Source organism: Ornithorhynchus anatinus, chromosome 16, assembly GCF_004115215.2.
Source record: "Ornithorhynchus anatinus isolate Pmale09 chromosome 16, mOrnAna1.pri.v4, whole genome shotgun sequence".
Taxonomy (NCBI): domain Eukaryota; kingdom Metazoa; phylum Chordata; class Mammalia; order Monotremata; family Ornithorhynchidae; genus Ornithorhynchus; species Ornithorhynchus anatinus.
In genome coordinates this window covers 4,474,566-4,501,314 of record NC_041743.1, presented here as the reverse complement: position 1 = coordinate 4,501,314, position 26,749 = coordinate 4,474,566, and the positions used below count along the sequence as shown (strand labels likewise).

Genomic DNA, 26,749 nt, shown 5'->3' with positions numbered 1-26,749 from the left:
CTTAGACTTCATCTCCTCCAAGAGGCCTTTCCTGACTAAGCTCTGCTTTCCACTTCTCCCGCTCCCATCTACCTCGCCCTGACTTCCTCCCTTTGTTTTTGCCCCCCAAGTCTTACAGCACTTATGTACATATCTGTCATTTATTTATATTAACGTCCGTCTCCCCCAGACTGTAAGCTCATTGTGGGCAGGGAATGTGTCTGCTTATTGTTGATTTTTACTCTCCCAAGCATTAGGACAGTGCTCTGCACACAGGGCTCTATAAGTACGATTGAATGAATGAATGAATGTAAGGCTGTCTTTTGTCAGGATCATGAAGTGTTGCAGGATGTGATATATGCCTTACTTTTTTCCATATGAGTAGACTTTGCACCTCTGAGTCACTTTCTTCGTTTTGGAAGCTCTGACCAGTCATGTTCAATGTTCGGTAGCTGCCTGGTACACAGTGTGGTGGAGAAGTAAATGCCTGTTTGTTCTCTATTTTGGAAACTGTGAATTAATTTCCTTGTTCTAGCAGGGCTGCTGGTTTGTATCTTCAGAGCTCCTCGCAGGTGTCTTCATCCTCCAGCTCCTTAACATTGAATCATTTTGGTGGTTCAGGGGCTGCTTCTCGAAATAATTACTAAATTGTCAGTGTGAGCTTAGAGTGTATCAGATGATGGTCAAAACCAACATTTTGTGCCCTACACTGCTGTCATAATAATAATAGTAGTGATGGTATTTGTTAAGCACATACTATGTGCCAAGCGCTGTTCTAAGCCCCGCGATAGATACAAGGTAATCAGGTTGGCCCACGTGGGGCTCACAGTCTTAATCCCCATTTTACAGATGAGGTAACCGAGGCACAGAGAAGTTAAGTGACTTGCTCGTGGTCACACAGCTGACAAGTGGCTGAACTGGGATTAGAACCCGCATCCTCTGACTCCCAGGCCCATGCACTTTCCACTAGGCCATGCTGCCTCTCTATTACCGTACAACCTTTCGGACCCTCTGCTACCTAAAAATACTATTAAACCAATCAATCAATGACATTTATTAAGCACTTACTATATGCAGAGCACTGCAGCGTGGCTCAGTGGAAAGAGCACGGGCTTTGGAGTCAGACGTCATGAGTTCGAATCCCAGCGCTGCCACTTGTCAGCTGTGTGACTGTGGCCAAGTCACTTAACTTCTCTGTGCCTCAGTTCCCTCATCTGTAAAATGGGGATGAAGACTGTGAGCCCCATGTAGGACAACCTGATTCTCCTGTGTCTACCCCAGCGCTTAGAATAGTGCTCTGCACATAGTAAGCGCTTAACAAATACCAACAAATACCAACATTATTATTATTAAGCACTTGGGAGAGTACAACACAATAAGCAGAATTATTTCAGAGTATAAGAGAATTATTTCCCTGCCCATAATGAGCTTACAGTCTAGAGGAAGAGGCTCAACTCTTTAAATTGTGGGCCCATGCAGGACTTTTTTTTATAAAGAAATGAAAAGCTCTATCTTTTGACTTCCTTCCTGGAATAATCAAAGCCACTTTTTTGATTCAGATGTATGTAATCACCCACCACAAATTGGATTAGTAGAGTTTACAGTGGAGCACATAGTATATACATGAATAGTGGTATTAATGGGGTATGGCATTGAAAGTAATGACCCAGCTTTGTCGTCCATTCAGCCATTAATTTGTGTTTTGAATTGAATGAATGAAAATGTTGAGAGACTGTTTCTCAGAGTTGCTGGTTTCCAAGTTCCTCTTCATAGTGTGGTCAATGATACTGTGAAATGATACTTGAGATAGACAGTTTTAGTAAAGCTCGTTGCGGCAGGGAATGTGTGTGTTAAATTGTTCGATTGTGACTCTCCCAAGTGTTTAGTACAGTGCTCTGGACAAAGTAAGCACTCAATTAGTATGATCGATTCATGCTATTATTTTTGCAGGCCTTCCTAACAGGTTCAAGAAAGTCATCACTAAAAATGTTTACCTAACTGCAAAATTTGCTTTGCTTTAGTTGCTGCCAATGTCAGGTTGGTAAACAGAGCATTATTAGTTTGAAAATAGGGTATCAATGCTAGGAATATATTTTCAATTTTAATTACAATTCTTGTTTTCTCTCTCAAAAACTTTTCGGGACTAAGCCTGTGGCTCTTTTCTTCAGAGAGCACTTGTACTAGCAAGGCCCGGGAAATTGATTGATAAGTTCAACAGCATTTGTCATGCCTGTTTCACAGTTTTCCATGAGCCTCCTGGTAAAAAAAAAAATTAAGGTGGTTAGTCAGTGGTGTCAGATCAGAGACTCGTTATAACACCGAAACTCTTCCCGACAAGTATGAGTTGGATGAAAGGACACCAGAAGGATAGGTGTTTTTTTCCCACTCCCCTAATAGATGCATAATTGCTTCTGTGATTGGCAGAGAGAGCACCTGATTCCTCTTGATCCAATTTACAAATCAGTGATTTGAATCTGAAGGCAATTTTCAGGGCGGAAGAGGCATTGTATCAGCATGTAGGACTCATGCTAGGTCAAGAGTTAAATCATAGATGTTTGCTTACTTCCGGTTGAGACGAGTCTGATTTTTGCATGTTAGAGGTGGAGAGGATAGGTACTTTTGCCCACTTGAATCCAAAAGGAGATGTCGTATGCTCTTGTCCATTACGTTAAAGACCAAAAAGTGGTATTCAAAAAGTGAGCTGTTACCGACTGACATCCCGTCTCATGTTGTACCCACATTTCTACATGCATATAGTTCAATTTTTCATTTTTTAAAGAATCTTGTGTAAGACAGTGTGGGATGAATACTTCATGTTAGCTGCTAGTTTTTCATTTGGAAGGAACGAAATATTGTAAATGAATAGTCTGAATTTTTAAACTTATTAGAAACCTGAGAAATAATCTATTTGGCAATTAAAGAGGTGTTCTTTTTTTTTAAAAAAAATCATTGCCTTTATGAAGACTTCTTTTAAGAAAGTTGAAAGTCAGTTTTTCTTTAATGACCTGGTTTGGTCTATTTGTAACTGAACTTATGTAACTTCACACATCTGTTTGAGAAAGCAGCTCCTTATAGGCTACTGCAGTATTTGCCAATTTTAATAGGCCTCATTTATCCTATAAAGAAACCTACATTTTCCTACCTGATCAAGTGTGCAAACACACCCTAACACAAAGCACATGTCTAGCCGTCAGAGTGAGGTAAAGTCATATCAGGATTGCTTGAAGTTATTAATGGCAGTAAAATTTATGCTTCCTCCTGTTTTCCCAATTAAATCAAGAAGGCTTTTTTCTTAAGGCTCTTCTACAGCAGCTGGTTCCAATACTCTGTGTGTGAACACTGCCGGGGGGGCGTCTCCATTTCTTTATAGTATAAGCTAACTAAAGCACATTAAGTAATAGGTCAATGAAAGGGACCTGTAGGCTCGAAAACAGTCATTGTTAAGGACTTTATTTTTGACCTTTTTATCATTTTGACTGCAAAACACACTCATTTCCTCAGTCGGTGCATTGTAGCTGTGAAATCTGGCTCTAAGACAAATAGCTTATTCAAGAGTTAAAAAAAGAATGAATTTGGTTTAGGAGGTCAAGGAGCAAAGCGTATTCTGGTGAATGACAAAGATGTTTCTTGTATTAAGTAATGAAAATACAAGAATTATCTCTGTTGAGCAAAGACAGTGCAATGCAGTCCCTCAAAATGTCAATTTACTGCAGAATTTTAATATGCTTCAGGTCCTGTTGGGTTTTCAGATACATTTCCTTATCCATCATTGGTACTTACTGAACACTTTGTGTTTTTTAATAAAATTAGGGAATGCATAATATTGACCACTACATCACTTTAATAGAAAACTACTTAAAGATTCGCCTTTTCCAATTTAAGCACTGCCGCCTGTTAGAACTGTGACTTTTCTATTTAACTTCATATGATCTTTTCAGATAATTTTCTTGCAGTCTTTTGTTAGTTCCTAGCTTCTTGTTGCCGCAAAATGAGTGGCGTGCCTACCTTATGGCAACAGGTTGTGATGGATAGAGCCCAAATCTAGGAATTGATAGTCTCGAGGTCTAGTCGTTCTGCTCTTTGCCCACTGTGTGACTTTGGGCAAGACACTCAACCTCTCTCTGCCTCAGCTTCCTAATCTGCAAAATAGAACTAATTAACCCCGAGACATTGAGCCTATTTTATTTGTGGTTTTTCATTACTCCTGATGTATCTATCTTCAATCCCCTTAAACTCTTAGATTATGAGCCCCACGAGACCCCAGGACCGTGTTTTATTTCCACCTATATATTCTCTCCCAATGCTTAGTAGTGCTTTGCACATAGTAAGAAATTCCACTACTTCTACCTGCCTTTCCCTGCCTCACAGGACTGTCATAAGAGCACAGCCCCAACAGTGTCCTGTTACTTTGGGTTGCATCAGCTCAAACACAGGGTATCTAATTTTATTCTATTTCGAAGAATTCCCAGTCACGCTTTGCTTTTACAAATGTATATCGGCTCTTTGGCGTTCAGATCAGAGGTGACGCTCCTGATGGTGAGATTTTAGCAAGTTGTGTTAATGTGGCTGGTAGAACAGTTGCATAATTTACAATTCCTTTCACATGTGAATGCAAGCACCGATGCCTCCTTGTATTGCATTTTGTGTCTGCTTCTTTTTACTTAAGCTTCTCTTCTAAGGGATTCACCTCCCTTCTAATTGCTCCCTAACAGACTATTCTGTTTGCGGCTGCTTGTCTTCCAGCTCTCCACAGCTAAGTCATATCTGGTTATAGTCCATTTTCTTTGCACGTCCTGCTCAGCAAAAGTGTGATGGGATAAGCAGTGTGGTGGACTGACTATGTGTTCAGACTTTATTGTTTGTGATTCTGTCTTCAACTACTTGATGTTGTTATTCTGCACCCGTTATTTCATGCCTCAAATGCCTTCTTAGGTTACACACTCGATACCTGTCCATTCTCGAGTCTCCCTTCGACCCAGTCCGTCGTGTTTCAATCAGTCGTATTTATTGAGTGCTTACTCTGTGCAGGGCACTGTACTGTGCGCTTGGAGAATGCAGACAAAACTATAACAGACACATTCCTGGCCCACAATGAGCTTACAGTCTATAGGGAGAGACAGGCAATATAAATAAATAAATTATGGACATGTACAATAAGTGTTGTGGGACCGAGAGACGGGTGAATAAAGGGAGCAAATCAGGATGATGTGGAAGGGAGTGGGAAAAGAGAAAGTGAGGGCTTAGGGAAGGCCTCGTGGAGGAGATGTGCCTTCGTTAAGGCTTTGAAGGTGGGGAGAGTCATCGTTCATCGGTTACGAAGAGGAAGAACGTTCTAGGCCACATGGACGAGAGGTTGGCGGTGAGAGAGACAAGACGGAGGTGCAGTGAGTAGGTTAGCATTAGAGGAGCGAAGTGTGTGGGCTGGGTGGTGGTAGGAGAGTAGCCATGCCCCGTGACCGGTAGCCCGATGGCACTGCAAAATCTCCTCCCACCACAGTCGATTCCTCTGGGAGGGTTCTCAGTCCCAGGACCGAGGCTCATCCAGTGTTCCTGATGGTGGATTCCATCCACAGTCCAAAATGCTCTGCACACACAGTAGGTGCTCAGTAAGTATACTTGTGGTATTTGTTAGGTGTTTATTGTGTATCAGAAACCTGTACTAAGCACTGGGGTGGATACAAGCAAATCAGGTTGGACTCAGTCCGTGTCCCACGTGGGGCTCACGGTCTTAATCCCCATTTTACAGATGAGGCGCAGACAAGTGAAGTAACTTTCCCAAGGTCACCCAGCAGACAAGTGGCAGAGCAGGGATTAGAAGCCAGGTCCTTCCGACTCTCAGGCTCGTGCTCTTTCCACTGGGCCCTGCCGCTCTCTTACAGGCAGTCAATTGAAAGGGCGATTGATTGATTAAAGTATGATACTTAGGTGACATTGATAAGACCTCTCTGGAAGTCAGTTTGAGGTTTGCAGTACATCCTGTCTCCCAGCCATGTAGAAGGTTGAAAAGCGCAACTGCTGTCTAGGCTTTCGGCTTGGTGCTGGCAGCCACCTCTAGCCCTTATTTATTTTTACCCATCCTCTGCATTCGTGCCTTCCAAGCACTTAGCACAGCGCTCTGCACTCAGTAAGTGCTCAATAAATACGATTGAATGAATGCCTACAGATCAATCAGTGGTATTTATTGAGCGCTTACCATGTGCAGAGCACTGCACTTAAGCGCTTGGGAGAGTAGAATCTAACAGTTGGTAGACACGTCCCCTGCTCATCAGGAGCTCACAGTCTAGAAGGGAAGGCAGACATTAATAGGAATAGATTATGAGTCTCTACCTATGGGCCTGAGGGTGGGATGAACGTCAAGTGCTCATGGAGTGCCGACCCAATTGCCTAGGCAGCGCAGAAGGGAAAAAGAGTGGCTCACTGGGAGAGGACCCTTGGAAGAGGTGGGATTTTAATAAGGTTTCGAAAGCGGGGCGAACGGTGGTCTGCCGCTTACGAAGAGAGAGGGAGTTCCAGGCCAGGGATGGGGGCAGAGTGTTGGCAGTGAGATAGACGAGGTCAAGGCACAGTAAGTTGGCATGAGAGGAGTTGAACATCTGCTCTATTGGTAAATATTTTTATATCCATATCCTCTGGTGGAAGGTAAGCTCTGTAAGGGTAAGGAATGTGACTCTTGGGGTTTTTTTTTTTTGTACTTTTTCAAACACCTATACAGCGTGTTATCCCCAGTGCTCAAGAAATGCCATGTTTTTCTACCCTTACTGCTACCGCTGTTATTAATACTACTTGGTCAGAATCTCGATGGTACAGTAATATCACACTCAGTTAATGCTTGGTCCATCGTAAGAGCTTAACAAATACCATCATCATCATTATTATTATCATTACAACCTAAGACCATATTAGCCACCTAGGTTTGGTCTTGTATTGCTTTCAGTACTTTCATTCTTGGACTTTGCTTGGCATAGGTGACATTCAGCTCTTCACCATTAGAGTTCTTTGAATGTATTTGGTGTTTTCCAGGTGCAGGCAGGGACATATTCATAGTCGTCTTAAGACCTATTCAATCAGTCGAATTTTTTCATATTTTACGGTATTTGTTATAGCACTTTGTCTAGCACTGTTCTAATTCCTGAGGTAGATCCAAGTGAATTAGGTTGGAGACAGTTCCGTGTCCCACATCCTCATTTTAACTGAGGCCCAGGGAAGTGAAATGACTTGCCCAAGGTCACACAACAGACAGAGCGGCGGGGCCGGGATTAGAACGAAATCCCTCTGCCTCCCAGGCCTGTGCTCTGTCCGCTAGACCACGCTGCTTCTCATCGTGAATAAATGAATTCATAATAAATGAAAAGTGAATTTTCCTTGCTGGCTACTCTTCCACAGAAGGAGAGTTTTCAACTGAGGAAAATGTGTGACTTCATAGTTAACGCAGTGACAAATGTTATTTTCTCAAGAAAAGCGTGTGCGCATGAATAGTTCCAGCAGTGATTAGTCATGGGTTAATGTTACTGCAACAGAGCTCCATTCTGACGCGGACATGTTTAGATATAGACCACTCTCATCTGCGCATGGAGCTGTTGCTGACTTCAAAGGAATGTCTGTACTCTGCAGAGAGGTTTGGAGCGTGGAGGGGAATGAGAATCTGGCTAATAATGCGGCCCGTAACGTGTTCTCACTCTGCTTTCACAAAGCGCGGGGCTGGGCCTACTGCCGAAAAACGGAAATTGGGTTGAGAGTTCTGGTGTTCAGAACTCATATTTCTGCTTGACTGAGCTGCAAATGGGCAACTCAGGTCTTAAAACCCCAAATGCCTTAGAAAATTAGTGGCCGAATGGCTTTTAACTAATCATTTCAAAGATGAAAAAGCCGAAGACATTCTGCATTCAGAATCCATCAGAATGTATTTTGCCGTCTAATTGGCAGAAAATCAGTTGTGAAAACAGCCCAGGGACCTGGGACTTTTTTTTTTCCACTCCAGCTGCTCCAGCTGAACTACAGCTGCAAATTTCTTTTTTTTTTTTTAGTGTATTGTTTCTATAAACTGTTGAATGTATTTTATAACAGCAATAATTCCCACAAAATCAGTTACTGCAGTTAATGACGGGTTTGTTAAGGCATTAACTGCCCTCAGCTGGGAATGACCAATTTCTCTGGAATGGTTGCCCAAGTATTAAGATAATTCAGTAACACTTTCAAATAATGATCCAGTTAATTAAGGGTGAATTCCTGTGGAAATCCTATCGAAGCACTTATGACCTCTGCATTTAAGACTCAGGGAGTTCATCACGATTCATGTTTATTACCATAAATACCAAAGGAATCCATAATGACTACCCCATTATTTTCCACGGCTGCCCTTACTACTTGAGCAGATTTGGCTAATCCGCCTTCGGTCATTAAGGACCCCGCTCTCAGGGCTTCAGTCTTTTCATTGCGCCGCTTGAAATTTTGCTGAGCCTTTGGTACGGTGCCAGCCTTCAGAATGTTGGCAGGGTATTCCGACTTCAGTTGCTGTCGGGGAATAATTGATGCCTACGAGTCATAAGGGGCCCTTTTGAAATGCCTGCATTTCACAGGATGTGGGGAGTGACAGCTGCTTTGGTAGAGTTTGGGGCTCCTGGGGGGAAAGTCTTGACAGTAACCCCCATAGAAAATGAACCAAAACCTCTTTATTTCCCCGGAATTTGGGGGTGTTTCTAAGAACCAAGCCAGCCCCGTGTTATTTTTCCTAATGATATGAGGAAGATTAGCTTTTAATTAGGGATCAACTCTCAACTTGAGTTTGGCCATTTAATCTTGTTTAACAGCTGTTTATGGCTACGTGAACTGCAAAGCAATAGAGATTAGCCTTTAAATAACAATGCGGTTGCTGCCAAAGAACGACAGCCACTTCCTACCCGCAGCTGCGGTTGAGGAGATGCATCTAAGCTCCTTTCGGAAGCCTTTCCTATTCCAGGTTTTCACTTCCTGTCTAAAGGGTTGGATATACTGTCAAATCTCTGTTGGTCTCCATCTGAAAGAGAGAGGGCTATATTTTCTTATTAATAATAATAATAAAAGTAATGTGTGGTCTTCGTTAAGCCCTATGTGCCAGGCACTGTACTAAACTCTGGGGTGACAAACAAGTAAATTCATTCATTCAATCGTATTTATTGAGTGCTTCCTTTGTGCAGAGCACTGTACGGAGCGCTTGGCATGTACAATTTGGCAGCAGATAGAGACAATCCCTGCCCAACAACGGGCTCAAAGTCTAAAGCAAAAAAGACAAGCAGTCAGGCATCGATACTATCAAAATAGATAAATAGAAATATAGATTCTAAATGCGGTTGGAGACCGTCCCTATCTGGCCTGGGTTTACTGCTTCAATCCGCATTTCAGAGATGAGGTAACTGAGGCACGGAGAAATGAAGGGACTTGCCCAAAGTCTCACAGCAGAGAAGGGGCAGAGCTCCTACAGCCTATGACTTTCTGACTCCCAAGCCCATAATCTATCCACTAAGCCATGCTGCTTCTCGTGGCCCTTCTTATAGTTGTAAGCCACTTCTTACAACTGGATAACTTAGCTAGTATATTTAAGGGAAGGACTATGTGGCTAAAATGACTAAGGAACTCATTTCTTCATGACATCATTTTTTAGATACTTGCCTTCTAGTGCACAGGTTACGGCAACAGAATGTAAGATCTATCCCATATGCACCAGATTCTGCAGGCAGATGAGTGTCCTTCTTTCCGTGCCAAAGAAATATGTGCAGGGCCTCTCTCCACCTCCTAAAAGCCTGCTCAGTTCATTAAATTGAACAAGAACTGTCAGATTGTAAGCTCCTTGAGGGTAGGGATCCTATCTACTAATTGTGTTTTACTCCTAAGTATTTAGTATAATGCTCTGCATAAAGCAAGTGCTTAATAAGTGCTATTGATTGATGTAAATGAAGTGCCTGATATCAAGAATCCTCACCAGGACAACCCCATCTAAGGACACCTGCCCTTCTGTGATTTGGTCAGCCTCTCATCATATCTTTTTCTTCAGAATCAATTGTCTTTCTCTGAAACATCTCAGAAACTACATTCCTTCAGTGCCTGGTCTTTTCTCCCTCTTGGGGGAGGAAAAAAAAAAAGTCTTATTTTACTTGACCCAGGAATTCCTTATTGGAGCTTTGCCCCAGAACCTCTATCCCAAGATATTCCCCTTACTGGGAAACACCCACATATTAATACTTGTTCTAATTTACACACTTACACTTTCTTTCCTCTGCCCTATGTTATTTTTCTACCCAGATAAATCCCTTTCCTCAAGCCCTCCCCCTGAGTTCCTACCTCCGTAACTTATACTTATTTGATAATCAAGGTAATGGGGAAGCAGCATGATCTACTGGAAAGAGCACAGACCTGAGAGTCAAAGGACCTGGGTTGTAATCCTGGTTCTGCCACTTGCCCGCTGTTTGACTTTAGGCAAGTCACTTCACTTCTCTGTGCCTCATTTCCCTCATCTTAGACGTGAGTCCCACAGGGACTGGATCCCATGTGATTATCTTGTTTGTATCCCACTTCTTATTACAGTGCTCTGCACACAATAAGTGCTCAATCAATGCCATTGATCAATTAAACAGTCCATGTCTCCTCACTCCTCAAGAACCTCCAGGGGTTGCCCATCCACCTCCACAGCAAACAAAAATTCCATCCCTTTTAAGGTCCTCAGTCAGCTTATTCCCTTTAACCTACCTCACTGATCTCCCATTCATTCAGTCATGCTTATTGAGCGCTTACTCTATTCAGAGCGCTGTACTAAGTGCTTGGGAGAGAACAATCCAACAGTAATGTCACATTCCCTGCCCACAATGAGCTTACAGTCTTGGGGGTGAGGGGTTGGGGAGACAGGCATCAGTACAAATAAATATAGTTACAGAAATGTACTTAGGTGTTGTGGGGCTGGTTAGCATCCCTGTACAGCTTAACCTGAACACTTTGCTCCTCTAGCACCAACTTTCTAACTCTTTCCTGACCTCGTCTATCTCGCCACCATCCCCTTTCTCACATCCTCATATACATCATAAGAGACATATATCTCATTAAAAAAGTCTAAACTCTGTAGAATTAAGCCCAAATTTCAGTGGGGGAAGAGAGCCTTAACTTGCTCCTCTCCCTTGACTATTTGCCAACTGTGATGCTATCGGCATATTTTGTCCGAGTAACTAAAATAGCTCTTGGGATGCCTGTTTGCCTCTCTAAATAAAGATTAACAACTCAAATAAATCCACTGAAAATACTTAGCACACAATATCACTTTGCCTTCAACTCTGCATTGTATTATAAACTTTCCAAATGTGTCATCTTTCCAAATGCGTGATCATCTCTGAGAATACTGGAATTTAAAAATGTAAATATGCAATGTGACCATTTTAGAAATCAGAAGATAAAAATAAGTAAATGTCACTTTGCTTATAAAAAAATTTTTTTCTAGGCAACCAGTGTATGCAGTCACTAGACTCTATGTATTAGCCATAAAATCTTCCTAAGATTACCAAGGCGGTTGCGTAGATTTTAATGTTTTTGACAGTGTTTACCTATCAGAACTCAAATAGGTTTTGTTTTTTCCCCCCAAAAGATGTTTTTGTAAAATCTTCTTGAAAGCCCAGGAAATGAAAAGTTGTCGTTTAAAGCTGGCCAATTAAAGGAGATGAACACAGCTTTGGTTGGAAGGCTGGATCCTGTTATATACTTTAGAAATATTTCAGCTAAAATCTGTGCCGAATCTGTGCTCCAATCCATTACCACCTGTCAACAGTATCTTACTTGGTAGCAATGAGTTTCATCACACAGTCCAAACACTTTACTTCCTCATGTTTAAGCACTGAGTTTCGTGCAGTCATCTTAATATCACTGTCTCCTTTCATATCATGCTTTTTCTGCCAGTATCTTCATTTCAACCCAACTGATGTCATTTATTTCTGAAAACAAACGTTTCCGAATCAAGGGGCTTCATACTGTCTCCTCAGAATTTATTTTAATGCATTTTTGGATGAACCATTACAACTAACCACTGATGTATCATCAGTCATATTAAGCCTTTATTTGGAAAGGTTGAGTCGGGTGCTGGGTAACCCAAGTTTTTTTTTTCTTTGTCCACGGCTCAATTTGTAAATAAATTCGGAAAAAAAATCTTAAAACCCCATTGTCGATTGGAAACTTCCACAGAAGCATGTTGGGCATATCTCACTCCCTTCCGCTTCATGCTTGCATTTAGATTTGCACCCTTTATTCACCCACAACATTTAGATACACATCCTTAATTTTTTTACTTTAATGTCTGTCTCGCCCACTAGACTGTAAGCTCCTTGTGGGCAGAGAACATTGTCTACCAGCTCTGTTAATATTTTATAAATCAACTAATTATTTTAATTTAGCGCTTACTGTGTGCAGAGCACTGTACTGAGCAGTTGGAGGAGTTGGTAGGTGCATTCCCTGCCCACAGAGAGCTAGAGGTGTAGATGGGGAGAGAGACTTAAATAATAATAATAATAATGTTGGTATTTGTTAAGCGCTTACTATGTGCAGAGCACTGTTCTAAGCGCAGGGGGAGATACAGGGTAATCAGGTTGTCCCATGTGGGGGTCACAATCTTCATCCCCATTTTACAGATGAGGGAACTGAGGCACAGAGAAGTGAAGTGACTTGCCCAAAGTCACACAGCTGACAAGCGGTGGAGTCGGGATTAGAACCCATGACCTCTGACTCCAAAGCCCGCGCTCTTTCCACTAAACCACGCTGCTTCTCTATACATACATAAATTATGAATATGTATATAAGTGCTTTTGGGCTGAGGGGGGTGAATAAAGGATGAAAAGGAATGGGCGAAGAGAAATTGAGGGATTAGTCGGGGAAGGCCTCTTGGAGTTATACTTTTACTGAGGTTTTGAAGTGGGGGAGAGCATCAGCCTGTCGGATGTGAAGTTGGGAGGGTGTTCGGGGGCCGAGGCAGGACAAGAGTGAGACGTTATTCCGCTCCTAACAGATCCTTCCATTTGCCCTCCCCCAATTTCACCTAAGGTGAGGTTTCCCATCACCACAACATCCCATTTGAAATAAGTCTGATTAATAAGGTTTTGAAATTAATGAAGTGAATATAAAGATGTTGGTTTCGATTGAGAATATTTGTAATTCCCTGCCTATGATTTAACCTTCCTGCAAATTGATCTGTTCAAGATACTTGGCTATTCTTTTATGATTTCTTTTCTAGCTGTCTTCATCTCTAGATTTCCCTGCAAGAGTGATCCTCTAGAGGCTATTTTGTTGTGCTTCATCATTATCAGGAAGGAAAGGAATTTTCTCAGTTTGCGAACAATGTTGGTCATTTATTTCAGTGAAGCAGCAAGGGTGGGGGAGGCGATGACCTAGTCTTCCTACCAAATGGCTTCAGAAAAACAAAACCTCTTGGTAGAGAGATTTTAACAATGCGTTTAATGATCGAAGACCTTTCCTTGTCAGATGTGTCAGAGAAGCAGCATGGCCCGGTGGATGGAGCAGGAGGCTGGGAGGCAGAAGGAGCTGGGTTCTAATCCTTCCTCCTCCACTAGTCTGCTGGGTGACCTTGGGCAAGTCACTTAACCTCTCTGGGCCTCAGTTACATCATTTGTAAAATGGGGATTAAGACCATGAGTCCCATGTGGGACAGGGACTGTGTCCAACCTGATAAGCTTGTAGCTAGCCCAGCGCTTAGGACAGTACCTGGTACATAGTAAGTGCTTAACAAAAAAAAAAACAAAACACCTGGGAAATTTGTAAAGAAAAATGAAAACATTAAATTATGATAAGAAAATTAAAGGAAGGATGCCAGTTTCCCCAGTAAAGAACTGATGTATATGTGTATGTATATATATACATACATATATATGTGTGTATGTGTATATATATTTATATATGTATACATATATATATATATATATACAGATATATATGTGTGTATGTGCATATATATATACACATACACTTATGTGAGGATTAGTTGTGCTGGAAAAAAAAATTACAATATGCATGGTTTGTCTTCCCAGGAAACGAAAACTACAAGCAGATAGCAATGTGTGTTCTCTACCACATAAGTATGGATGACCGTTTCAAGTCGATGTTTGCTTACACTGACTGCATACCACAGGTAGGTGTTTTGCCCTTTTTCAGACTGATTTTATAAAAGGCTCATTTTCCTCACCTACCGCCCTTCTTTTCCACCATCGTCATTTTGTCTCCATCTATGAACGGTTTAAGTTTGTCAGCAGAAAGGCCATGGAGAAATGCTGGGTATTAATTGTTATTTCCTGTGGCAGAATTTAAAGTGACACCTAGAGCTGACAAGGATAATGATAAACCTCCTGCCAAATGAAATGTAATAAGCGGATTAGGTGAAAATTGACCACTTGGGGAAGAATAGGCAGCAAATCTTATCTAGCAGGCGGTGATTCTTATAGAGATGCTCTGTGTCAGACCGTGGCCAGTGCTATGTGTAATCAAACTCCTTGTCAAACAAGTTTTCAATAAAAGAGTAACCGTGTAATGGGGAGATTACAGGTGATTTACTGCACTCCCACCCCATATGTCCTGAAGGGCTCTGTTTTTCCGTTTCAAAGGGTGTTCTTTTTCCAATGCCATTTAGTGTCAGAACTTCATTGACTGCAGGATATGAGCTGGAAGTTAGCCAAACAGGAATAATAGCCTTACTCAGGTTGGTGGGTCCAGGACAGATGAGAGTCATGGGATAGTCGAGCAAAATCGAAGAGAAATGCGGAAGAAAATAGGGATGGTAATCTTGTTTTGCATATCACACGGCTGGACTAAGAACGATCTAATCGTTTCTTTCTGAATTGGCCATCCTTAACAAACACATTAAGAATATATTTCAGTTGAAATCCACGGAAGACAACGATATGAAAATATTAGAAAACTATTATATAAGAGGGTTTTTTGAGGTATAGTTAAAATTGCTATTGGAGTTCAAGCCTTGTATTCCAAACATTCTCCCCCTCTTTAAGAATGATGCAGCCAGGCATCCTTCTAACACCAGGCATGATCATGGTAGGACTTTGCCATGGAACATTTTCAGAACATTTGTAATCTTGTATTTCGTGACCCCCCCGCCCAAAAAAAAACCCACCTCCCAGAACTCAGCACTAGGCCAAGAATTTTTTTCTTTTAAATTGTTCAGATCTTCTGGGAAATGAGAAGCTGTATTACCAAATTATTTTGGAAACATCCTGCTCCATACTTTTACCGCAGTATGTTGGAAGAACCAAATGATACCGAGGAACATGTTTCTTCCTGAAATGCTGCCCACCTACAACACACACTTCAGGGCTCAATTATGGCACACTTAGGGGAAATGTTGAGATGGTTTGTAGCCACTCAGTGCCAAATTTATTGCAAAATAAAAGAGCCAAGGAAATTTCAATTAGATCCGCGATTCCTCAACCAGACTAATCATTCACCGGACTGTAACGAACGTTCTTTTCGGAGGTGCAGACACTGGTTACTCGGAGTAATATTTACAAGGCTAGTAAAGCTTTAAACTGGGCTCTGACCATAAATAGTTGAATCAGTCATTAAAACCATATCAAGGTGTTTGGAAATTCATAAAATTAATTCTCTTTGAACCTACTTAACGGTCTTAGGTAAGAGGGGTCTCTCCTCCCCCCACCACCAAGGGAAGTTGTACGTAAGATTCATTCATTCATCCAGTCGCATTTATTGAAATCTTATTGTGTGCAGAGCACTGTACTACATGTTTGGAAAGTACAATTTGGCAACAGATAGAGACAGTCCCTACCCAACAACGGGCTCACAGTCTACAAGGGCGAGACAGACAACAAAATAAAACAAGTAGACAGGCATCAATACGATCAAAATAGATAAATAAGATGGAGAAATAGAAAGCAAAAATGATTGGAATGGCAAGGAAACAATAACTAAAGGTGTAAGTATTTCAGCCCCAGAGGTCTCAAGGAATTTGAGAAATAATCACATGCACAGTATCTAACTGTTCCTTCAGAGACCCATTCACTCTTCACCGTAAAAGTGGGGTTTTGGAGGGGAGGGCTTAGCCAGAGCAGAAAGATTGCCCTCATGAGTTCCCCTTGGTGAAGTACCAAGTTCCGAACGGGGCGAATTCGAGCCCCATTTTGCAACGGACCACTTCCCTCGTCTCTCTTCCCACCCTTGCGTCCGATTGCCTTGTTGTGTCTCCTCCGTTGCCACTGCGGACTTTGCGTGCCACAGGGCACTTCTCTCCCGCCTCGCAGCCTGCAAAGCCGGAGGCTTGGGCCACTTGTTGCCCGTGCCCGTGCGTTTTTAATCATCTGGGCGGGTGGATTATCTCAGGTAAGCATCCTTCCAGGAGTTAATGCTCCCATTCTAGTAACAGTTAAAAGTAAGCATTAACAGTTCATTGTTATTTAGACCTCTGAAATGCATGTTTGGTTTAAATAGGTGCAAATGCCATCCAGATGCTTATAAAAGTATTTATGGGTAGTAGACCGGCCAATCAAAGTGCATGGTTAGGACGTGATGTCATGGTGATATTTAATATTTTACCACAGAGCAGCGCGCGGGGATCGACCCACATGTTTTCCACCACGGTTGTCCCGTTTGGCCCCGCTTTGATCTCCACGCTTCTTTTTAGCCGAATGCTGGTAAACGTCCTCCCTGACAGCACCCTTTGCTCCTGCCCGCCATTATCTGCCGAAGTTCAGAAACCAGAGCATCACTTCAAACGGCAGAGTTAGGGAGTAGCCAGTCAGAAGAGATTCCTGAGGCATGCAAAGTTCTAGCATAATCATTCAAAGATGTTTGGGTAGGGGAGACTGGGGTGGGTGGGGGTAGAGGTGTATGTGAATGCAGAGAGCTGTGGGGGTTGGCCTCTGGTCACTGGTAAATAAGTGAAGTCAGGTGCCAGAGAGTCTAGACACAGTGATTTCAGTCCTGGGTCTGTGGTATCTGATACTCAATATGGGACTTGTCTGATTGAACAGTACTGCCTCTTCATGCACAAGCTGCAGGCCTTTTAGTGCCTTCCTGTTAAATCAGTAAAAGATGACAATAGATGCAGTTAAAGCCGAACAAATTTAATTTTAATATTTCCTAGTTGGCAGCGATTGTACTTTTGAAGCGCCTTGGGTCGCAATCAAATTAAATAAAGGCATAACGGCATCCTCGGACCTCGAGCGAAACTATTATTTTAAAATCTGAGCTGGTTAAGTTGAAGTGGAAGCGAGTGTCCTCTTCCTATTAGGAAGTACTAATTTTGTAGCAGAATGTGTTCCATTCATATTAAATCTTCATTTCTCTCGATTTTATGGGAGGAAGGGGAAGGGGGCGGGTGCATTCGGTGATGAGCGAATGCCCGTAGAAATAATTAGAAATTTAAAAAGTAAAAGCCGGTGTCACACGGGGTTTCCCGAAGAGAGCAGTCCCGGTTTCCGAGCTCCCAAAACTGTTATGCTTTGACCCCAAAGAAAATGTTCATTCTTCAGACCTTTTCCCTAAATAGCCTGAAGGGATTAATTTTTGTTTGAACTTGCACCATGTTGAAGCAGTGGTGTGTATTTAACACATTTTATTGGTTATAAAGATTTGTTTAAAGTAATCAAGATTTGGAAGAAATTGGGGATTAGACTTAAGATGGGACTGTGGAAGTCCCAATGGATGTTATATTAATTAAATGTTACGATTAAGTTTGAGATTACCGTGGGGTGACAGTTTGATTTGTGAAGAGCAAAAGAAATCGTACAAACAACATCTGGGGAGCTAAGATGATCACCCTGCCGCAGTAGAGCCCTTTCACTAGGCCACATTGCGTTCATAAAGGACAAGAAAATGTGTAGGTACTGAAAATTTTGAAATCGAAACCTGATATGTGTATACAAGATGTTATTTGTTACTAGGAAAATACTGGGACATAGGTATAGATATAAGGGATGTCCCTTAATAATTATGATGTTTGTGTACATATCTCTTCTATCTCACCGCCGAGCTCTCTCCCATATCCTTCCTCTGGCCTGGAACTCCCTCCCTCCTCATGTCAGACTGATAATTGTTTTCCCCCACTTCAAAGCCTTATTGAAGGCCCATCTCCTCCAAGAGACCTTCCCTAAGCCCTCCTCTTCTCTTCTCCCACTCTCTCCTTCGTTGCTCTGACTTGCTTCATTCATCCTCCCTCCCATCCCCACAGCATATATGTATATATTTGTCATTTACTTATTTATATCAATGTCTCTCTCCCCTCTTGACTGGGAGCTTGTTGTGGGCAGAGAATGTATCTGTTTGTTTTTAGATTGTACTCTTCCCAAGAGCTTAGTACAGTGCTTTGCCCACAGTAAGCACTCAGTAAATACGATTGATTGAATGAATGAATGAATGTACTATGTACTGAGCACTGGGGTAGATACAAGACAATCAGGTCAGACAAAGTCCCCGTCCCACATGGGGCCCATACTGTAAATAGTACCTTGTATTGTTTACATTGTTCCTGTCCAAACTGGATGAAATTGCTTTTTAAAAAGTTCAATAACATTATTCCATTACAGTGCAATTTTCCTGTGTAGGTTTGGCGATCCAAGTCAGAAACTTCAATGTGGACCTAGCAAGTCACAAAGTAGGCAGTACTGATTTTATGTGTTTGCATCCGCCTTGCGTTCTCTTTTGGTAAATGGAGTATGATGAGCATATAACTGCAATTAAAATAGATAGTTAAGGTTTAGAATAAAACGTTTCCTTAGGATAAAATGATTTCTCATGTGTTTCTTGGTAGCTAATGAAGATGCTCTTCGAATGCTCAGATGAACGCATTGACCTGGAGCTGATTTCCTTCTGCATTAATCTTGCCGCCAACAAAAGGAATGTCCAACTTATCTGTGAGGGTAAGTGCTTATTTTCAGCTCTTAGTTTATCCTGAAGAAAGCAAATATCAGCAAATTGATGTGATTAAAGTATATGGGGATCAGTTCTTCATCTTCCTTTTCCCACTAAATTAGAGCTCCTGTATTATGGACACATAGTGAATGTACACTTCCTTGACCCCTAGAACCAACTGGGAATCAGGTCTGGAGAAGCTTTGGCTCCTTTTATTAATAGTTTAGCACGCTTCCCTGGGTTTTGGAAGAGCATGTGGTGTATTCTTTGGCTGAGAAAATGGGTGTGATGTGGTGTTTTTGCGGGCTGCATCTTTTGTCTCCACTACTCCTAAAATTGATTGCTTTAACTAGTTTGGGGGCTTGGGAAGAAGGGAATGTGATTTGCTTTGAAGATCTGCACTTACCTTTTTATTACTGATATGTTTATAGAGAATAATGGCCGTGCCCTAGGAGTTTTTCTAATTCCGTGGGACTCCCTGAGAGTTTGAGAAAAGACTGAGCGTGTTTTTTTCTGTGTAGGAAATGGATTGAAGATGCTCATGAAGAGAGCCCTGAAGTTCAAAGATCCACTGTTGATGAAGATGATTAGGAACATTTCACAGCACGATGGGCCAACGAAGAATCTGTTTGTGGTAAGCACTCGTCCGCTGTTAGGAGTTAAGTTGGTGATGGCATCCGGCTTTTGTGAGCTCCTCATCCCTGCTGGGATTTTGGTTGAGCCTGTCTGCATTTCCTGGTGTCACAGTGGCCCTGCACGTAATAGCCATGGGCAGGAGTGACCGGGAGGAGGCATCTACAAGACTTGACCACCTGCAGAACAGAAACCTGCTCACCATCACCCCTGGGCAGTGATGCATTCTGGGGTGACCTCAGAATTCCATAATTTATTTTCATTTAAGTGAAGTTTTAGTCTAGGGAACTTTTTCCCAACTGACAGTTCCAGGGCGAAAATCCCTGAGAATTACATTTCAGCAAGTTTACAGACAGTTATTTTTCACATTTTTTCGGGGGTATTTATTAAGCGCATCCTATGTTCCAGGCACTTTACTAAGCGCTGGGTTAGGTACAAGCTAATCAGGCTGGACTTAGTCCATGTCCCACTAGGGGCTTACCGTCTTAATCTCCATTTTACGAGGGAGGAAAATGAGGCACAGAGAAGTGAAGTGACTTGCCCGTGCCCGCACAGCAGATATATGGTGGAGCCGAGATTAGAACCCAGGGTCCTCTGACTCCTGGGCGTGTGCTATATCGACTAAGGTGCGCTGCTTCTCTGAACCTCCCCCTTGTTTGCCCGGGGATGATGGAAGTCCAATAGTCACTCTCCAAGTGGTTAATTATAAGGAATCTCTGAAGACACAAATGGACTGACTAGAGAGTCAATGTAAGAACATATTGGCTACGAATCTGTGAAAGAGTATATCCCGTTGAGTCTGCACAGAGAGAATGTATAGAGCTCGCCCTTGAATTCCCTGCTCGTCTTCTCTGTTCGTTCTTCTCACCCCTCCCTGATGTTTCTGCTTCACCTGCTCAACCACATTATAGGCACTGCTGAGTCCCCTTCTCCTCTATTCCTCCCTGATAATCCCTAGCCCTGGGATTTTGCCCTGGGGCCCCTGATTCCTTTTTCCTCTCTTCCCTTCCATTCCATCCCTGACTCATGCCCCAGACTCCTGGCAGCTAAAGAGGTTTAATAATAATGATGATGGTATTTGTTAAGCGCTTATCATGCAGCCAGAACTTTTCTAAGCACTGGGGTAGATATGAGGTAAGCAGGTTGTCCCACCTGGGGCTCACAGTCTTATCCCCATTCTACAGATGAGGTAACTGAGGCACAGAGAAGTTAAGTGACTTGCCCAGAGTCACACAGCTGATAAGTGGCGGAGCAGGATTAGAACCCACGACCTCTGACTCCCAAGCCCATGTTCTTACCACTAAGCTGCGCTGCTTCTAGAAAACAAGCAACCTCCCTGAATGAGATTTGGGGTCACTTTCCTCAATACTCATTTCCCTGTTTGATTTAGGATTATGTTGGAGATCTCGCAGCCCAAATCTCTAATGATGAAGAGGAAGAATTTGTAATCGAATGCCTGGGAACACTTGCGAATCTGACCATACCTGACTTGGATTGGGAACTTGTACTCAAGGAATACAAGCTGGTCCCGTACCTTAAGGATAAACTGAAACCAGGTCAGGACTTTGGATGCTTGTACTTCATTTTTCCAAGATGATTTTTTTTGTCAGATGGGGTGATTTGTTTTAATATAGTAAATGAGCGTGACGATAATCGTATCCAGTTCAGCAGGTGGATTGTAATTTTCCTTTGTCGTCCTTACCTAGTACAGTACAGTGCTTGGCACACAATAGGCACTCAATATATGTCATTGATTGATTGATCACTGGTTGCCAAATTTATTGATTATTGGAGTCACATACAGTCACCTTCGGATAATTAAGATCAGCCACCGGGGTGGGAAGATCTGTTCCTAGGAGCATCAGTGACTTCCAGAGGACCGTTTTTTATATAGCATTCGTTAAGCACTTACTACGTGCCAGGTACTGTAATAAGCTTTGGGACGGATACAAAGTAATCAGGTTGGACATAGTACGTGTCCCACGTGGTACTCACAGTCGTAATCCCCACTTTACAAATGAGATAACTGAAGCTGAGATAACTGAAGCACAGAGAAAGTAAGTGACTTGTCCAAGGTTACACAGCAGACAAGTGGCAGAGCTGGGATTAGAACCCAGGTCCTTCTGACTCCCAGGCCCATGCACTGTCCAGTAGACCACACTTTTACTCAGGGACCTACTTTCACCTCTTCCTGTTGAGCTACACAGATTCATGAGTACAAAATGGGTGTTTGCTGAGAGCTACATTTTTATTTCAAGACCCACCAACTGACTTACAAAGGTGACTTCAATCACCCCGGTCATTCATTCAGGCGTATTTATTGCACACTTATTGTGTGCAGAGCACTGTTCTGAGCACTTGGAAAGGACAGTTCAGCAATAAAGAGAGACAACCCCTGCCCACAGCAGGCTTACAGTCTAGAAGAGCAGAGACAGACATCAAAACAAGTTAACAGGAATCATTGGCATCAATATAAATAGTATTATAGGTATATACACATCAAAACAGGTAAACAGGAATTAATATGAATAAAATTGTAGAGATGTACATATATACACAAGTGCTGTGGGATGGGAGGGTAGAGCAAAGGGAGCGAGTTGGCGCGATGGGGAGAGGAGAAGGGAGCGGTGGAAATGCAGCCCAAGACCCTTTTAACACATTTTCCTATTTTCCTCCACCAGGTTCTGCGGAAGATGACCTCGTTTTAGAAGTGGTTATAATGATTGGAACCGTATCCATGGATGATTCGTGTGCAGCACTGTTAGCCAAATCGGGGATCATTCCAGCCCTCATTGAATTGTTGAACGGTAAATTATAATCCATTTAGTTTGATTTACACGGGCCAATAGATTATGTTTTTCAGATTTTCATTTGGGGTTGTTTACATCAGTGAAACCTTATGTGAACTTTCCTCAGAGTTAACTTAGGAACGGTAATTACAGTCAGGGAGGTTATTTGGAAAAATAGGGTTCAAAATGAATTGCGCCTGTTGGACTTGTTAAAGCTTGTAACTTGTAGCGTGAGTTGCGGTCTATTATGAGAGGTAGAGGAATTGAATGCCAGTTTTGCATCCAAAACTCTCAGCTCTTTCTGGGTTCTCCCCACCTTCCCCTCCTCTACACAGTTTCAGGGAAAGGCAGTACAAAGAGGTGATTTTGACCTCCAGTTCCTGCCACCAAACTACTACTAATTGGGCAGCTGAATCCTTTGAACTGGGAAGGGACAGAATGAATACTTGCACATAACATTTCAAAATTAGAACACGCTTCATCTCCCCCTTCATTTTTCTTTCCCCATGTCTCACTTAAAGCCTGTTTGGGAAATAAGGATTGATTTTGATTACCCTGTTATTGTCATTTCGTGGAAGTCAGAGACTTTTCACAAATTCAAAATAGGTTTAAACTATGATCTGACCGTCAACCCAGTCCCTCTCTATCCACTGATCTAAAAGCCCAGATGTTTTTTTCAATTTCAGTCCTGTTTTGTATTTGACTGAGACACAAACTTGACCCTTCCCTAAAGAAAGTGGCCAAAACTTATTATTTTGAATATTGAAAGCACAGAACCATAGATGAGTCAGAGAAATAGGATTAGATGATCTTTATGTACTTTATTATGTAAAATATGACAGTATTTTCACCGGATTATGGTCCTCTCAGATTCTCTCCACCCCCTTCCTCCCCCAAAAGAGGGCCAACAAATATTTCCAGGTTCAAAGCGATTGGCAGACCCTCTAATCAAACCAAATTTCCTCTTGGGCACCGAGAATTGAGGCTTCAGTGAGTGACTTGCTTAACTCGTGTTGACCGGGAAAAATGACTAATCTGATTAATTATTCTTTGCCTGCCACAAATATATGCTGATTACCTGGAAGCCCTTGCATAACTACTGCTGGGTCATAATTACATTGGAATTCAAATCGTAAATATCAGTTTGTGTGTTTGTAGTGGCCGGCGTTTCCCAATCTCCTCAAGGGCAGTGATTGGTTTCTTCTATGTAACCTCATCAGGACTTAAATAGTGTATTTTGCCCACAGTGTTGTACACACTACAGTTTGTAGAATGACTTACTATCTCTAAGTCAGCAGAGAATACAACATGGCGTAATAAAAGTAGCAGAGACTGAAGAAACTATGGAAATTGTTAATGTTCTTAATATTGTGAAAATAAAATGAAAACCCTACTTTAGGGTTCTTTTAAAAGAAATTATAGTTTGGCAGTATAATGCAGAGATCTATTTGGGGGAAAAAATCTGATAAAAAGAAAAATATTTTTTCAGAAGTAAAATTCCCCGAAAAGGCCACATAAACAAGAGGGAAGTGTTATGATAATTGTGATATTTGTTAAGCACTTACAATGTGCCAAGGAATGTGCTAAGCACTGAGGGAGATACAAGATCATTTAGTCCCACATGGGGCTCACATTGCAAGTAGGAAGGAGAATAGGTAGAGAATCTCCATTTTGCAGATGAGGAAACAGGCCCAGAAAAATTAAGTGACTTGCCTAAGGCCACACAGCCCGCAAGTGGCAGAAGCGGGACTCAAACCCAAGTCCTCAGACCCAAGACTTGTGGTCTTTCCACTAGGCCATGCAGTTCCTATAACTATTATGTAGTGTTAAATGTATTGTCAGATCATAATACAAATGTTAAATTAATATTCTTGTTTAGAAACAACTAATAACGAAAATCTTGAAGTAAACCCATATTTTTTTCTGTATATAGCCCTAAATTTTCTCTAACCATTTTTCTTTCTAGATAGTTCCCACACATATAATACAAATTTTTCTTAGAGATGAAATGGCTATTTCATTATTATTATTATTATTATATTTATTAAGCACTTACTATGTGCCAAGCACTGTTCTAAGCTCTGGGGTAGATACAAAAGAAGCAGGTTGTCCCATATGGGACTCACAGTCTTAAACCCCATTTTACAGATGAGGTAACTGAGGCCCAGAGAAGTTAAGTGGCTGCCCAAGTCACACAGCAGACAAGGGACAGAGCTGGGATTAGAACCCATGACCTCTGACTCCCAAGCCTGTGCTCTTTCCACTAAGCCACGCTGCTTCTCTAGTATTTCATCAATAGTAAACATCATTGAGCATGATGAAATATTTTTTCTAAATCCTCTCATTTTTAATCTAGGACTGCAAAAGAGCTTTTGTTCAGTTTAATTAAATTCACTATAATCTCATATGAAAGAGTATCACTGACCTATCTCTTAAATTTTCACTAAATGGTTGTTAGAGTTGGGAAGTTAGGAATAACATGTTGCAAATTTGGGGACAACCATAGAAGTTGGGAATAAATTATTGCTAAATTCAAAGGTAAGCAGTTAGTTACTAAAAAACCTTCAAGTTCAACTATGAACAGATTTTGATCATTGATGTTTCCAGAGACTTCAGTGAAAGTATATCCGTATACAGACGATGTAGGTCATAATCTGTCATCAAAAGATACCATTCAGGTTAAGATCAGAATTCGGACCGCATTTGGTTAGAGCTAAATGTATGCTAGTTTAGGTTGGACTACAGTTAACGATACCAACAATTAGTCCCTGAAACGCAGTTTACCGGCAGTGAGACAGACATATGATGCTTCTTGTAACCTAGTTTCACAAGTGAGATATGTAAGGAGAACGGCCTTATATATACAGAGAGGATCAATCAGACCTTTTAAAGACTTAAACACAAGACTAAAAGTTATAATTTGGCAGTAGAGTGAGAGACAGCAGTATTAAAAAGAGCAGACCAACATGTGACAATCAGGAATAAAGTTTGCATTCTTGAGTTTCTTTTGGGGAAAAAAAGGAGATGAAGACAAGGGAAGGTGCACTGACTGGTTTTTCAAGTGACAGTCACATCAGTGTAAGATCCTTGTGGGCAGGGGATGTGTCTTGTGCTTCCATCCTACTTTCTCAAGAAGGCACTCAAATATTAATACTATTACTGTTATTACATGACCAACCACAGCCTCTGTATTCATATAATGTGGTATTTATTGTCATTTGCAAATAAGTCTTTTCAGCGATGTCTGAAAGCCTGGATTGAATGTCCCAGGCACGAATATCGTATTTGAATACGAAGAACCATGAAGACTTTGGGTTGAGGTATAAGATAAAGGGATCAACAGTCAGGTTTGTCAGTGACTGGTCAGTCACATTAGGGATTTTGTTGATATTTACTTGGGTTTTTCTGTGGTGTTTTTTTTTTTTTTAGTTTTTGATGATCTGTTACACCTTAAAAATAAGTAATTTGACCTCTCCCCATTTTTCACTTTTCACCTCTCCTCAGGAATCCTCTAGACAAGTATAGAATCTAAGTAGATTACATCTGCTGGGGGCATGAACACATAGAACTTAAACTTTAAGGTCCCCTTTCTCTTTTTCCAGCTCAGCAAGAAGATGACGAATTTGTGTGCCAGATTATCTATGTCTTCTATCAGATGGTCTTCCACCAAGCCACTCGAGATGTCATCATTAAAGAGACACGTATCCTTCGTGATTATAATATATGCTCAGCAATTCCACGCACGTTGACCACTTTAGGCCATTTGCTTTGCAGAGGTCGCAAAGAGTGGCTCAGTCTTTCCCAACCTCAGATTTGGAATTAGAGGATAAAACAGCTCTATATTAAGTGATCAGTTAATTCCATAATGTGGTATTTCCAGGATGAAGAGCTGGAAGATGGTGTATCATGAAAGAATACTTCTTTATATTATTCAGAGGCATTGTTTCACTACTTCTTTTATCGACACTTTCCTCTTTCCTTCCCAAAGAGATTTTCTTGCATGAGTCAGACTGTAGTTGGAGGATGTGAGGGTGGGAGGGGAAAATCCTGTGCTTGGTATGGGGCTTTAATTCTACCTTTCATCAGTGGGTGTTGGTAATAATAATAATTGTAGTATTTAAGCGCTTACTATGTGCCAGGCACTGTACTAAGGATTGGGTGATTGCAAAAAAAATCAGGTTGGACACAGTCCCCATACCTCGTGGGGCTCATAGTCTCAATCCCCATTTTCCAGATGAGGTAACTGAGGAACTGAAGTGACCTGCCCAAGGTCACACAACAGACAAGTGACAGAGCCGGGATTAGAAGCCATGACCTTCTGATTCCCAGACCCGGACTCTATCCACTAAGCTGTGCTGCAGCAAAGCCAAGCCTGCCGCCTCAGCACCCTGGAGGGTAGTGGAGAGAGGACTTCTGGAAGGTAAAAACTTGGCAGCTTTCTCTTCCAAGAACTCCACCCT

General features: G+C 41.8%; 1 protein-coding gene across 5 annotated transcripts in view; it reads left to right on the top strand.

Moving 5' to 3' along the window:
- Positions 1 to 26,749, top strand: part of KIFAP3 (kinesin associated protein 3) — a 129,815-nt gene that overhangs the window by 47,190 nt on the left and 55,876 nt on the right. For all 5 annotated transcript variants that reach the window (XM_029081022.2, XM_007668874.4, XM_029081026.2 and 2 more), the window contains exons 11-16: positions 14,025 to 14,125; positions 18,767 to 18,875; positions 19,389 to 19,501; positions 20,891 to 21,056; positions 22,182 to 22,307; positions 25,892 to 25,990. In XM_029081022.2, coding sequence (XP_028936855.1) covers positions 14,025 to 14,125; positions 18,767 to 18,875; positions 19,389 to 19,501; positions 20,891 to 21,056; positions 22,182 to 22,307; positions 25,892 to 25,990 — 714 coding nt within the window. The remainder of the gene's footprint in view (positions 1 to 14,024; positions 14,126 to 18,766; positions 18,876 to 19,388; positions 19,502 to 20,890; positions 21,057 to 22,181; positions 22,308 to 25,891; positions 25,991 to 26,749) is intronic.